The following is a 16121-nucleotide window of genomic DNA, read 5'->3' on the forward strand; positions in this document are numbered from 1 at the left end:
CTGCGCACATCTCACAACATACAGGACATTCATCAAGGTCAGATACAAAGAAAATTAATAATATCAAGTTAGAAATATGGTCGAGCATAAAAAGTCGTATGAAACTCGCCTATAATGGTAATTAAGAAGCTCGTATGAAAATTATGAAACTCGCTTGTGCTCATTTCATAAATATCCATACTCGCTTCTTAATTACCTTCATTATAGGCTCGTTGCATAATGTACTATTACATGCGTTCAGAGTGTACTTCTAGTGTCACGGCGATTGGCAGGCGGGTATGGGTTGGTGGCTGCAGCTGGTTGGGAGACAACATACAAGTTGGATAGTGACTCGTTTCTTTGCTTAACATTTAAAATTTCAGGGGCCAAAAAGATCTCCGATGCTTATAATAGCTTTCAATATGATTCGATCTGTCACAGAATTTATTCTTTTACCCTCTCTGTACAGTTTTCTGTAGAAACTGAATCTCTCAAACGAGACAAACCAACTGCCTCAGGATGTGAGATACAATAGCAGTAACTGGTCCCACCAACCCTTTTAGCAGAGTGATCAGCCTAGGACTGCTTTGTAGGCATGCCACCACAAATAATTTAACTTTATTTACGTGGAGTGAGATTCTCAATAGAGATTTCCATTGTGCAAAAATATAGTTTAATTTTTGTAACAGGGGCTTCATTTTTAAAATAGTTTTCACTGATATTTTTAATATATTCGGAATTCGTACAAGTGTTTTCCTTGTACTGATTATTTTACTTATATGTATAAAATAGCAGAAAATATCAAACAAATTAAAAAAAAAAAAAAAAAAAAGGCAAAATAAGACATTAAACCCTGAAATAGGCAATGGAAGCTAAAAAAGGCAAAATAAAAACTGGCTCTACCATCCATTAAATTACAGTCAAGTCTGTATACAGTGAACTTGGTTATAGTGAAATTCGGCTATAGTGAACCTAAATCGTTGGTCCTGACCCACATTAATATTTCCGTTTATAGTGAACCCTCGCTCCAGTTATAGTGAACCTTGTATCTTGACAAATTCTTATTTGAAGTCAGACCTTCTTATATAAAACTGTTGAGAACAACATTCTAAGTTTCTTACTCCTTCAGTCACAGGACAAAGACAGGATTAGTGATTCCTAGACAATGAGCTGTACTGTAAATCCAGGCAACGCGTGATTACCTTGCCTCACCCCATCATCAAAGGATTGACATTCTGTTCTCAGGCACTCTACTCTAGTGTTATTTCTAATCCTCCACCATCAAAGGGCTGCCTTTTATTCTCAGAAACACTTCCATTATGACGGATAGCATCCAAACAACAGAAAATGAAATTGTCTTCTTTTATTAAAAGAGGACGAACATTATGTCCAGAGCATAAATGAAAGCAAGATTTCGATGGCTTTCAAGGAAATCCCAAGGCTAAGTACACAGTCACACTATAACAGCATTTGTCTGTTTCTAGTGTTCCAACAGTGAATGCACTATATAAAAATGTCGAAGCGTAAAGTGTTTTCTTTGGAAGATAAGGTGACATTGAACATGGTCTTTCGAACGCGGACGTGGGTCAACAGCATTTTTTAAGTAAATCAACTGTGAGTAACAGTATATAGTGTAATCCATTCTACAAAAATGAAATATTTTATTTTCTTGTTCACAATTTCATTCATTTCTGTCATTTAAGGTTAGAGGAGAGACACTTCGGATTTAGTGAACCTCGGATATAGTGAACGAAATATGCAAATCCGCAGAGGTTCACTATATCCGGAGTTGACTGTATTTTGTACATTTACCCAGTTTAAAAAGGCATTTTACCTAACTTCCAGGCTCTAGTCATCAGCAATGAAAAAGGTACAAGATATAACTCTCACAAACTACCATTACCTTCTCCCACACTCAAAACGAGTCAATTTTGTTATTACATAATTAACACTTATGTTAATTTGCCAATACAGAAAACACAGAGAGCAGCACTCATAAGATGACAACAGATTTTAAGAAAACAACCTTCTTCATTCCCGAATATGTATCAGATTAAGTACTGTATACGAGGCCTGTCTAAAAAGTATCCAATCTTTAGCCAGAAAAAATATTTCAACTACCTGACGGGGTTGGGACCCTAATCCCCTTCAAAGTAGGCCCCTTGTGCTTGCACACACTTAGCCCACCGATCCTTCCACTGCCGGAAACACCTCTGGAAGTCTTCTTTTGGAATGGTGTTCAGCTCCGTCGTCGCGTTCCGCATTATCTCTTCTCTACTCTCAAAACGGGATCCTTTCAGTGGTGTCTTCAATTTTGGAAACAACCAGAAGTCGCAAGGAGCCAGGTCTGGAGAGTAGGGAGGATGGCGAACGGTTGTAATTCCATGTTTGGCCAAGAAAGTGTGGATCAATTGGGATGAATGTGCGGGGGCGTTGTCGTGATGCAAGTGCCAGTTGTTCGCCATCCACATGTCTGGTCTTTTGCGCCAAACTGCATCACAGAGTCGCCAGAGAACATCGTGATAGTACTCCTTTGTCCTTCCGGTGCGTATTCGTGATGCACAATTCCACGGACATCAAAGAAAACAGTCAGCATCACCTTGATTTTGCTTCGCACCTGCCGCGCTTTCTTCGGCCTTGGAGACTCAGGATGCTTCCATTGCGACGACTGTCTTTTTGTTTCTGGGTCGTACCAGTACACCCATGACTCATCTCCAGTTATCACAGTGTTCAGAAACCCAGGATCAGTGTTGGCGGTGTCCAGAAGGTCCTGTGCAACGTCACGATGGAGGACTTTTTGTTCCAGGGACAACTTGGGCACGAATTCGCAGCCACTCAGTTCATGTTCAAATCATCACGCAAAATTGCATGTGCAGAATCTTTACTCACTCCGTCTTCGGCAATCTCCCGCACAGTCAAACGACAATCTGCCATCACCAAATTTCGCACCCTCTCAACAACAGCTGCACTCCGAGCAGTTTGGGGCCTGCCACAATGCTGCTCACTCTCCGCTGATGTGCGGCCATCTTTGAATCGGTTGAACCACTCCTTAATTTGTGTTACACCCATCGCATCTTCCCCAAACACCCGCTGAATCTTACGAATTCTTTGACTTTGAGAATCACCAAGCTTTTGACAAAATTTGATGCAGTATCTTTGCTCAATTCGTTCAGTCATCTTGCGAGAAAACTAAATCCGACAAACACTTAGAACAGCACCTTACTTGGCGACCACCAGCCAGTGACTGGCACAAGCGAATGCGGTGAAAAAATTCAAGCATGCACATTACGGTTCCTCCTTCCACCATGCACAGTGGCGCCGCCTTTGAATCACTACTTTGCGCGGGAAAATTTAAGGTCGGATACATTTTAGACAGGCCTCGTACACATTTAAGGCTAATTATGTAACATTTACAGCATCTATTCAATCTATTTTCTCAGGCTGTACTGAATTATGGAATTATAATTGCTTTGGGAAATAATGAACACAATCTCCTCAACAAAGAAAAACAAAATAAATTTCAGAGCATTAACTATGCTGCAAGCTTTTAAACATAGAACTACGTCTACAGTGCAGCAGTCCATACTTGATCACAATGGTTAGTACAGTAGAATCCCTCTTATCCAGCACCAAAGGAACCAGGCTACTTCCGGATACGAGATTTTGCCAGATAATTGAATAAATACCGGTATCAGTATATATATAAAAAAAAGTATTTCATGGTGCCAAATGGTGAAACTGCAGTCATGTGAAGCTTATTTGTCTATCACTTGCTCAGAACTGAATAAACATAAAAACTGTGTGGATTTTTCTTATTAAAACACATCACACAACACAAATAATCACTAATTTTAGGTTAGGATATTCACTGAAAATGAAAGTTCGTGCAAACTTCCTAATGTGGCAAAACTGATGACCCAGACTGTGGCAAAGTGGCAGATTTAAACTTTTTTTTTTTGGTCCAGCCAAAAATGCCGTTGTTTTGGTATTGTCAGTTAGTTGGGTGCCAGTTACGAGGCATTTTACTATAGTACACTAAAATGGCCGAAAATAAGAGAGGTAGTTATGGAAAGTACGCAATAGTTCGCATTGTTATCCATTTAATTTTTCCTATTCCTCATAAATGAGCTACAAGTAATGGGCAATTAAAAAAACCAAACAATACAGTTTCAAATAACAATGTTTTGGAAAATGGGTGACCAATCTACAGCTGTAACCTAGATGTGTTTGAGAGACTTATGAATGATACAAGAAAATAAGAACAATTTCTGTGTGCACGTGTATGTGTGTGTGCACATGCATGTATGTGCATGTGAGCATGTGTGGAGAGTGAGTAAGTTCGATTTGTTGAATTTTATTTCAATAGAAGATAAAAATAAATGCTCAGTTATCTAATTTTCGCGAGCTTTCCAACATATTTTTTGGTCTATTTTTAATTTTATGAAGGCTAGAGTAAAGCAAACTAAGTGCATTTTTAAATACCTCAAAATTAAGTTTTAGAACCTAAAGTTCTCTATCTAGTCATAATATTATATAGCCTACTTCTAAACGCAATGATTAAGATATGTGAAAAACAATGCTGCAGTTAATGGTAAGATATGTGAAACTAGCTCTATGAATAACATGTTCTATTTGTAAAGTGAGACAACAGCATACTACAGCTGCTTACAGAATGCCGTACTGGATGAATTACAAGCAGATTAAAAAAGTTTATAATTTTGTCTAAGAAGAAAATTCTTATGCCAAAAACTAGAAGATATAGGATAGGAACAAAAAGAACTGCTCAAGTACAATGAGAGTATGAGGACTGCTACAAAGGTTATCAAGGTGAAGGCAAACCATTCTGTGTCCCATGCTCTGCAGCAATGCAGCTGGACTTAAAGGACATTCTATCTTCTTCATCCGTGTGCACAGAGGACGTGGGAATGGGAATGTCTGCTGAAAGAAAGATGGGATGAGATGTATGGATGTATAAAGAAAGAAATGGACTTAAAAGTATTTAAAGGGTTTTAGAGAGGACAACAAATCAAGTATCAAGAGTATGTTCATAGGAGAATATTATCATATCATAAATGTATTCTGCTTATATTAAAACCTCAAAATTAGTTATATTTTTGGACTTAATTCTCGACCCCACAGTGTGCTTCAAACTGAAGGAATAGTAGCCCAGCAAAGTCTGCCATGAGAAGCAATAAATTTATGAGCCTTGTAGTCAACATTTGGATATGCAGTACATTACAACCTGGAAGATTATTGGCCTTATGTTTGAGGCAAGAGGATCTGTTCCTAGAGAAAATCTTAACTTAAGTTTGTGATACAACTGCTGGTATTATTGCATCATCAATCTTGAAATCATCACTCGCTATCATTAGTCATCATTTACATTCTCCATAATTCTCTTCTATTATTTCTGACATACTTTTTCAAATCGTACATTTGACATTTTTCTTTAACCCGAATTCATAAACAGGCTGTTCTTCTGCAACCCCTAACAAGAACGGCTATATTATATGTAAATGTAATAAATTCTTTGTGTATCTAGTAATTATTAGACTTCTATGAAATATCCAAGGAGATCTACGGGGCAGTGAATCTCCCAGCAACTGGAATTTTTATACTGTTCCTACTTCTAGATATCAGATGGCATTGCTGGGAGTTAGTCAGTAGAGTCATCTTCAAATGGAAGTAGGAAATGTATACAGATGATTCAATAGCCATTTTGAAAATTTGGCTAACAACATTAATCAGTAAAATTCAGTAAATTTCTTTTATAAGCCAGAAATTTACAACTTCACTTTCCCTGTCAAAAATATTCTAATTTACATTTTTTCGCCCAAAATATCAATCATTATGTTTAGCAGGTATGGATTTGTGGTATTTGCTAAATACTTTATGAATAATAATAATAATAATAATAATAATAATAATAATAATAATAATAATAATAACAACAACAATAAAGGATGAATAAATGACAGTTTAATTCTTTATAATTTTATTAATAATACTTTACGTTAATACATATTATGAGAGTGAGTTACAAATTGAAGTAATGACCTATATTTTTTAATGAGGCGCCTGAAGCTATCATCACTAAATCGCAGTATTATCCAGGTATCAAGGTGAATGATGTGCTTACAAGCAGCATAAATGAAATGAAGATGCAGCAGTTGCAAGATAATGGCACCTATGCACGAGTGTACCAGTGCTCTGTTGCGCAATTTTTCTGGGAATAAAATATTGCAGAAAAGGATATTCATAAAGAAATGCTTCCAATACATGGAGAGCATTGCCTGTCACATCAAGCTGTCTACTCATCTTCATCATCATCATCACCCATTCCCTACACTACATTTACACGAACACTTACTTACACATACACTCACCCTAATACACAACATAACTCTCCACAGACAAGACACCATGTACAGCACGGCCCGCCGAAGTGGTGTGCAACTAGGAAATGGGTCACAGTTCTGCCATTTATCCGCAATATGCAGAACCCAAATCACGTAAAGTGAAGTGGGTAAGCATTAAATACATACACACAATTGCGTGCAGAGTTCTCTGAAGGACAGACAGTATCAAACTCCGAGTTGGTCGGCCAGTGGAGACTGCCACAGAGGCAAAAGTATAACAAGTTGGAGACTTGATCTGAGCAGACAGGATAAAGGGGACAATATACCAGCCCAGATAGTCACAGGTGATGAGTCTTAGGTACATCATTACCAGGCCAAGACAAAACATGTATCAATGCTCGGATCAAGACACGTTATTTTGCAACTGCTGCTTCTTTGTTTCGCTTATATGCATGTCAATAATGCCACTTATTGGTGACAGCTTCAGACACTTCAATCAAAAATGTAAGTCGCTACTTGAATTTGGCACTAGCTTACTAACTCTCCCTCACGGTTTGAGAACTGTCAAACTACCTATAACACGCACTTTCTGTAACCAGCACATGACAGCATAGAGCCAACTGGGTCAAATAGTCACTTTATGGTAAGGAAGCACTGTAATCTCCCAGTATTCATATTGTATAAGATGAAGGAAAGAGAACAAGGTATAATCTGTGCATTTCGAACTGGCGGTCAAGCAATGGACTGCATTTGCCACGTGTGCTTACCTCAATCCTGGACCATTCTCCTCAACTAAAGTCAGCTGGAACAGCCGGAATTACCAGTGCTTCAGTTCAATGACTCGTGCATGGTTTGTACTTTTGTACATGACATTGAGTCGCCAGTTTGAAGTGCACAGATTATAACAACAATTCAAATAGCATAATGTCCCACAAAAGAAAAAAAAAAAAGATAATTTCCTGTTTGTAATATTAGATAGTAGTAATATCAATTCTACACTTAACCATATATACATCATACCTGTTCGCCTAGGCCAATCAGATCTTTCTAATGGCTTGCCTGCTCCTACACCTTCACCTGCCAACACAAAACAATGTAGGTGTATTAGTATTTCCTTGATATAAAAACATTAAATCAATCTAAACACTGGTAAAATTAAATTATTTTCCAAATACAAGTAAAAACTGCACTAGCATAACAATAAAGTGGAAAGCTTGCCTGAATAATGGCATAATCAACCAGATTTACATATTTTCATACTATATATTTGCATATCAGAACAATTGTGTAGTGCTCGGGAAAAGTGACACAAGTCAATTTCCACAAACCTTTTTTGATAATTTATTGACAACTTACGGAACATCTGTTTGCTTGGAAAAAATACATAGGTATTCCTTCCATTACAATAATTCATACAGAAAAAAATCAAATCGACATAAACCAGTGTAAGATGTCAATAAATTATCAAAAAAGTTTTGTGAAAATTGACTTATGTCACTTTTCCCAAGCACTGCAGAATTAAAAAGTCGTACTTAAGCAAATCATAGCAATAATTCAAAATTATACTAAAACCATTAGAAAATGTGACCCAACCATCAAAATGGAATAAAATTGTAGTTTGTTTTAGGAGTGATAGATTATGGTGGGAAAATGTGGTGAGAGCCAAAATTCTGGACAAAGTGTTGGCAAACTATGGCACGCATATTATATCTGGCAAATGAAACGATTTTTAAATGGTACATAGCAAGTTCTAAACAAAAATATAACTAAATAAATAAATAATATATACATAGAAAAAGGAGAAGAGAAATTCTGCAAATGAGTTGTGATTAGAGTTTTATACGATATTTACTATTTTTCTACTATATCTCACTAACAACACTGGACATGGTATATCTTAAGTAATAATGGTATATTGAATAACTGTGATTTTCTTAAATTCCTTCAGTTCAATGTAAAAAGAACAGAATTACGTCATAGGCAACCTTTTATTATTCCTATTCCTAGAACTGTTTTCTTCAAGAACTCTCCATTGTTTGTTATGTGTAATACTTACAACTCTCTGTCTTTAAACTGTGATTCTCAATTGGATTTCAGTTTAACAATTGAAAAATTTCATACAATATTAAAAAGCATTGTATTTCCTTAGATATTTAAATTATGAAGAAGTGTATTATAATGTTTTTACTCAAGTTTTTAAATAATTTTGCATCATTATATTGACATTTGGCACTATATTAACTGTAATATTATATTCTAGCATCTATTACCATTATGTATTTTCTTTCTTTCGTTTGTGTTGTTTGTTTTGTTGTTTTTTCTCTCTTATTATGTATTTTGTGTATACATCTGTGTAAGCTACCTGTAATTGGAAGCCTGCTTCTGTTGGTGGTGGATTTAAAATAAATAATGACCATTAACGACTGGAAGTGGGTGGTACCTACAGCACATACATTACACTGTAGCTACAAAAAATAAAAAATAAAAAAATAAAAAAAAACACAAAACACACACACACGGAGGGAGAGGAGGAGAGGGAGATACATATTAATTAATTAATATGGCACAATTTACATAAAATAGCTCTGCATGAATTGTTATGATTTCTAACATAATTCCTCTATTTACGAAAATGGGTAATAAAAAATTATTTAAATATTAATGGATAACAAATCTTTCTTCAGTAGTTCTCATAATGTAACAAGTAGGTATGAGTTAAACAATGGGGGGGGGGGGGGATACTTTTCAGAATACACTAAAAATATATTGATAAAGCTTTTATCATTACCTCTGTGACACTCATTATTGTATGTGAACTCTCGAGGCAAGAGCGTGTAAACACTATAGCAAACATTTATTGCTAGTGAAGGAAAACCACGTTAAGTTCAAAATGAACCTTCCTAATAATAAAAAAAAAAAAAGCAGTCTCATAAAAAATTGGGTTCGTGTATACTGGAAATTCCTATGGAGTTACAAATGTGCAACATTTGGTTAATGTTAATTCTTCACAACAAGATACTAACATTCCTTAGCTTTCTCCATGTCAGCTACTGTAGGTGGTTCCCGTGGATTCTTATGTTGAAATGAGCAGTGAGGTTTCCGACAACCACCAGGTTGATTCTCCCAATAACAAGGAATCAGTTTGCGATTTTTCTGAAACATAAGAAAACAAGAAAAATATACATAGCAACCTTAAGCTTGAAACATCTGAATTGACGTGGTATAATAGTTCACATCTGATCAGAAATATACTAGTAGAAAAACTATCGAAATTGGCGACTTTTCAAATTCCGCTAATGAAATGAAAATAAACTCAAAAAATCCGGAAGAAAAAATACTAATTGCACGATTTGAAGAGTGGTTTAAAAATCCAGTCTCTCTCACTTATGTCTGTATACTTTTGATGCCTTATATTGTTTACATCATATAATTTTCAATTCAGTCCCCAAGAGACAAGTTATTGCATGAAATATTATGCAGTGAGTCAGAAATATGTTCCCAACTTACACAATTTTCTACTCAATGTAATATAGGAACGATAATTACCAGTAGCAATGATGAAAAGAAAAACTCACCAAGTTTCTTTTTAAACAAATTACAAATATACAATGTGCGCTCCAAGCCTAAGAGGGCATGTACCATTTTCAACTGAAGTTCTCCCCAAAATTAGTAGCATGCGAGGGTCAATTTCTATTATGGCTGCTGTGATCCATGCCTGCAGGTCAATCACTGTTGTTACAAGTGGTGGTACAAACACATGATCCTTTTTAAAATTCCATAAGGAATCTGAGTGAAATCCGGAAAACGTGGTGGCCAACGTAGCAGTTACAAGTCGCCTGTATCTGCTCAAACAACCCATTGTTTTAGCAATAATTGGTAATGTGTGGAGATGGAGGCATTATCCTGTTAAAAAATGAAGTCGGCACTGTCTTCTTCCAGCTACAGGAGGAGTCACTGTTACAGAATGTCAAGGTATGTAGATCCTATCACAATGGCATTAGCAAAAAAGCGCCCATAAATTTCAATGACAAATGACACAAAGATATCGAGTTTGGGAGAATCACGTTCATGTTCCAAGAATGAGTGGCCACATTATATTTGTTCACATTCCCTGAAATGTGTAGAAACGAGCTTTTCAAGGAAACCATCTTCCATTAGCCTGAGAAGATTCATACCAAGAGACACTTGCAGACCTAAATGTCTTCTTCAGAGCTTGCAGCAACTGTAGATAGTCTACTCTCAGTCGCAAATATTTACACAGATCATATCAAAAAACTTTCTGTAAGATAATAGGTTCTCAGCCTGCTCAGTAATTAGATTTCTGAGGGCTCCTTACGAAACTTAGGTGAACATGGTCCACCACCTCTTCCTCTATCGATGTATAGCCAGTCGATTTTTGCTAGCAAATGCAGCCCATGCATTGAAATTGTAAATACCACTTCCAAATTTCACGGGTTGGGTCTGTACCAAATTCTGTCCGAAAATACTGTAACATTCATGACAGATCCGTTTGTATGAAAATCAAGAATACAATTTCTTATGCTCTCTGTTTAGTGCCTTTTCCTGAGCTGTCTCTTGATGGGTGCCGGTAGAACCAATGCAGAACGAGCAGCAGAAAATTTGAACTTTGAGAGATGCTTTCCAAAGCACATTTCCCTCAAAAAGAAATACTCATTACTAGGGGGCGGATGTTGATGACCTAAAAATCTACTTAAAATTATCATTAAAATGCCCTTAAACTAATGGAAAATGACATAAAATTAAAAGAAAATGACATTTAAATATTATTCACTGTACTCGCACCACAACTTTTTAAAAATTAGTCATCTTGTTTCAATGACTGCCCTGCAAATCTCGGAGAGAGGAGACAACTTCCTGGAATTTGGCTAAGATAAAGGAAAAAAACATACAACAAAATGAAGATTTTAAGGAAAAACTATAGATTTTAATGAGGGTTTACAATGTGTTTCAATCAGGAGTGGTCCATATCAGCGCCTTCATTCTCCGTCTCCTCCTCCTTGTGCTTCACAGATCTTCCAGACGAGGCAGTGTGAATGACGAAACAAATTGTGGGCGCAGCATGCATTCTTGCAATCTTTGTGTTAAAAATACTGTCTACTACAGTAGACATCCCTTCTGAACCATATTGAGGTCACAACGTCCTGTCCAGGACATAGTGAAAGTTTCCCCCCTTCCAAACAAATTCTAAAGACACCCTCGTATCGAGAAAAGAACAGTAGCAGTCAAAGTCCTCACTCAAACTAAGCTGCTGTCAAGCATTTTATATTACTTCCATTGTGTGAAGTAAAGCCTTCAGTGGAATGAGGGATGAACTTTAGAGTCTGTTCCAAATTATAAAACTCAAACTTCACTGTTATTCACTTATTCAGTAGATAATTACTACAGACCTATTTGGTTAGAAAATGATTCAACAGACCTTCGGTAAAGAAGAAAGTAAAATGCATTCCAAATGATCTAAAAGTTCTTCAAAGTATTAAAAATGACCAAACAATGCCGAAAAAATATAAAAATAACCTATAAGTTTAAAATCGCCAAAAAATGCAATATAAGAAATTACTTTTTTACGTTGATATTAACATAGAAAGAATTTCTATATTAATAGGCATCGTCCCAATGTGAAAAATAAGATGACTTTTCATCAACATCCGCCCTCTACTCATTACATTTCACACAGCAAATCACTGAAATTAGGAACATATTTTTGACTTACGCTGTATTTAAAATCTATCAAGTTAAAGTGACACAATTCTTGGCACTTACTCTTAGTTCCATATGCCGGAAATTGCAATGCTGATTGAGGCATTTCCCTTGCTGCCAAAAGGAGCATACTGTTTCACACCCCAATGCTGAAGGTTCATGGCGAAACATACAACCATCACCCTGTAACACAAAATATTTATTTAACATCAATACTATTCAATTAGTGTTGTCATCTGTCTTGGAACCTTGGGATAATGTAAGGAGTGTATAATTTATAAATTGTCCTGGGAAACTTCAGTTACATTCAAGTCTCTACAACTAATTAATATGTAACTTCATTTATCTAAGAAATATCAAGTATTAAATTATATTACAGGTTATTTACTTGTAGAGACTTGGATGTAACTGACAAGTTACAAGCATATCACCAGGTAGTCCAGTAATAGGTTGCTGTATTATAGAGACAGAAATTGGAAAGGCAGGATTACACCGAAAGAGCATGTAGCATGTTTTATAATATCCCAATTTCCATACTGTTGATCGATGTTGCTTTGCAACAACTGCTGCATACAACGTTACTGTTTACACCAAAGCAGCAAGCTCATTTGTCAAGAAAGATGTCAAAAAAATCTGCTCCAATTTGATTCTACGACATGCGTCCAAAAAGTAAGTTTCCCTAGGACCGTTTACAGGAAGACAGCACAATTTCATGGAAAGATTTATCAGAACAGGTACAGCAATAATTGCTGAGCTATTTTTCAACATATTCCCCAACAGAACTGAGACATATCATGGGATCAACAGAGAGGTGCAGACAGCAGGCTTCTACAATAAAAGGATACAAAAGTTGATCCCACAACAACTCATCACCGTAAAAACAACTTGTTTCGAAACCACACAGTAAGTCTCGGAATGGGACTGATTCTCTGACACGATCACAGCAAAAGAATAAGGTTTATAATGCTGATATAGGAAGGGCTTGATGTGCCAGGCATTGAGGCTTATGAGGTACTCATCTGGGAAAGGGATCTCGAGTCCACTGTACTGTTATCTGTCCATCTTCGCATGATACTGCTTTTGGTCTATCTCAAACCATTTATACATTTTACTTTTAATCCAACATATTCACAATTATTATTATTATTATTATTATTATATTTTTGTCATAAGAACAAAATAGTGTAAAAGAGAAACAATTATTTGCAAAAGGAACACACATTTTCAATAAATAAGGGCACCAGCAATGACTTCTGAAATATCCTTTTTGCTATTGTCTGCCCCGAAACTAATGAATATTAACGAAGTGTATGAAACAATGATGCATATTTCATTAATAGCTTCCACATATCTATTTAAAAATCGTATACTCTGCTTTATCATACGACATGAATTAGTATTAATTTCTACAAAAAAAAAAAAAATACATATAAATAAATAAATTTAATAAATCGAATCTCAAAAAAAACATTTTTAGTACCCTGCAGTTCAATTAACATGGAAATAACACTCAACATAAATATCCAAAATAATACTCACTTTTAAGCAAGTTGAATAGTAATAGAAGTAGCAGTCATTGTTTTTTCTGGGTGTATCCATGCCTCTTTTAAGAATGTCCTGCCTGAAAAAGGAAAAAAAAAGTTAAAATAGCTATAAATTAAGAAAAGCAGTAAACATGTTTGCCAATTACAATTCTATTCTTTATCTCTGGTGCACTCTGGATAGTCACTGACAAACTAAGTGGTTCATGCCTCTCGCCACTAGTGACATCTATGAGCCATGCTCAGACAGTTGGGGTGAAAAATGGCAAGTTAGGAGCTCTACCATTACACATAAACAAATTTTGTGAATGCTTGGCAGCCCTCTGCAAAACTATATAAACAATTACGAAAAAAATAATCATACATATATTTCACTAGTAGTGGTTTCATTAAAAATGATGCATTTGTATACTTAACACTTTCAGCTATTTCATTTGAATCTATTTAAATATGTTTTGCACCAATTAATGATGCTACTTTGCTTGATGATGTAAGTACTGTTAAAGCAGAGGCATTTTCCTCGAAGATGATAGGAACATATCGTAAATCCTTGAGAAGAAAATAAGAAGGATGGTGATTTTTTGCAAAAAATAAAAAATAAATAATAATAATAATAATAATAATAATAATAATAATAATAATAATAATATGCTCTATTCTCCAGAAAGGCGTATATTTTCATCTTTATCAAAAGAATAATTTTATATTACAGTATTTACAAATCTCCTCAATGTGAACTGCTTCAGATAATGGAAAATAAATAACACTCTAAAGCCCGGTTCAGACGGTGCGTGTTTCTGTGATGGATTCCAAGGTGGCTGCGCTGATGGGTCGCATGCGTGCTCACTAGCCGGAAGTAATGCGCTCTGGTGGCTCCGTGGATGGCTAGCTTGCTGGATTTCGAGGGTAGGTTCCTTGCTATTTTTCGTGATGGTTTGCAGGCTGGATCCAAAGATGATCATATAATATCACCACTGAAACCATGTCGCCATGTTCGTTGTTTTCCAACTAAACCTGTTTTTTTCTATATTCTTTAGTTTCTAAGAAACAACAATTAAATATCGGAATTTAGCTGTTTCGCACTTATGACATAATTACTTTATTGCGACATTTACTACTGTTAATGTAGAACTTTAGTTGTTTTCCACTCACGGTTTAGTTTCTTTTTGACCATGAGTGTTGGCAACAGATGAAACAGCAGATGATTTTCCAATTTGAACTGTGAAAAGAGCCAGCTCCGTGTGAACAACTACCACCACCGTAGGCAACACGGGAGCCAGCAAGTGAGCATGCAGGGCACCCATCAGCGCAGCCACCTTGGAATGCATCACAGAAACTAGCACCGTCTGAACCAGGCTTAAGAAGTAACCTTTTACAGACAATTTCCAATGCCAGTTAAATGAATCTTCTTAATGTATTCCGCAGGACTGCTGATAATAATTAAAGCATATTCATTTGCTGCTATTTGCTGGCTATTTTGGATGCAGCTTGTAAATTCGCTCTGTGTAATAAGACTTAGCAAACAAATTTGTTACCTATAAACAATAGCGACCAAAGTTGAACTCTGCTCTATTTTATTTGCTGGTTGCTCGCTACTTCAGTTGCTCCATGTCACGCATATGAGCAGAAAAAGCAGCTATCATATGACAGACAAGGATGTCGAAAGAACTCGTGAATACAGGTATTTTGATTTTTTTAATTGATTTACTTTACAACACTTTATCTAGTGTGAGATGGTGATAACACCAGTGAAATGAATCTCCAACACAGAAAGTTACCAAATATTTGCTCTCAATGAGTTGAGGGAGAATCTCCGGAAAAACTTCAACCATGTAACTTGCCTCAACCAGAATTCGAACCTGAGCCCACTTGTTTCAGTCAGACATGCTAAGGTATTTTGTTACTAGCGGAAATTCTATGAGAACAAATAACAATAGAAGAGTTGAGAAAAAAAGTGAATAAAGAACTGGATTGTTTCTTTCCATAACTGAATTGTTTCTTTCGATAAGTCACTATTACAAGAGTACAGTCTTGCGTGACTGGTATTGACGTCTTTAGTTTGCTTATTTAGGATTTATGGATGTGCAGTATAAAAGAATATGTTCCATATCTTCGTGATTATCATGCCACAGACAAACAGGTACCTATGATTGATATTCTGGCTGATATGTACGTCTATTATCAGCCAATACATCTCACTTGACAGTACGTGTCAGAGGAAGAACAATTGTTTGTATGCATCTGAAGTCTGATTAATGTAATATGTAGCAAGTCGACGATGTATGCAATAGAGGGGGAAAAACTGGCCACCCTACCCCATTATCTCCTGGTCTAGTTGCTTCACAAGTTGTGTCACTTGTGAGGTTCAGACCTGTCTTCGGACATTTGACTGAACAACAACAAACAGAACAATCAAAAAAATGAAATCAGCATAGATACAACTGTGTGACAATGTCATCTGTTTTGGCTTTTGTTAAAAATGTTTGAATATGTCTTTGCAAGTTTTTGTTCATTTTTGTTAGGT

At 36.0% G+C, this 16121-nt stretch overlaps 1 protein-coding gene across 1 annotated transcript in view; it reads right to left on the bottom strand.

The window, feature by feature from the left end:
• The window catches only part of LOC138696812 (zinc finger CCCH domain-containing protein 11A-like), a 37452-nt gene that overhangs the window by 10706 nt on the left and 10625 nt on the right, over positions 1-16121 (bottom strand). Inside the window, exons 2-5 of the mRNA XM_069822236.1 lie at positions 13596-13677; positions 12120-12239; positions 9362-9491; positions 7359-7415 (exon numbers count right to left, since the gene is read on the bottom strand). Coding sequence (XP_069678337.1) covers positions 7359-7415; positions 9362-9491; positions 12120-12239; positions 13596-13655 — 367 coding nt within the window. The 5' untranslated portion in view covers positions 13656-13677. The remainder of the gene's footprint in view (positions 1-7358; positions 7416-9361; positions 9492-12119; positions 12240-13595; positions 13678-16121) is intronic.

The sequence above is a fragment of the Periplaneta americana genome, chromosome 3 (assembly GCF_040183065.1).
Source record: "Periplaneta americana isolate PAMFEO1 chromosome 3, P.americana_PAMFEO1_priV1, whole genome shotgun sequence".
NCBI lineage: Eukaryota > Metazoa > Arthropoda > Insecta > Blattodea > Blattidae > Periplaneta > Periplaneta americana.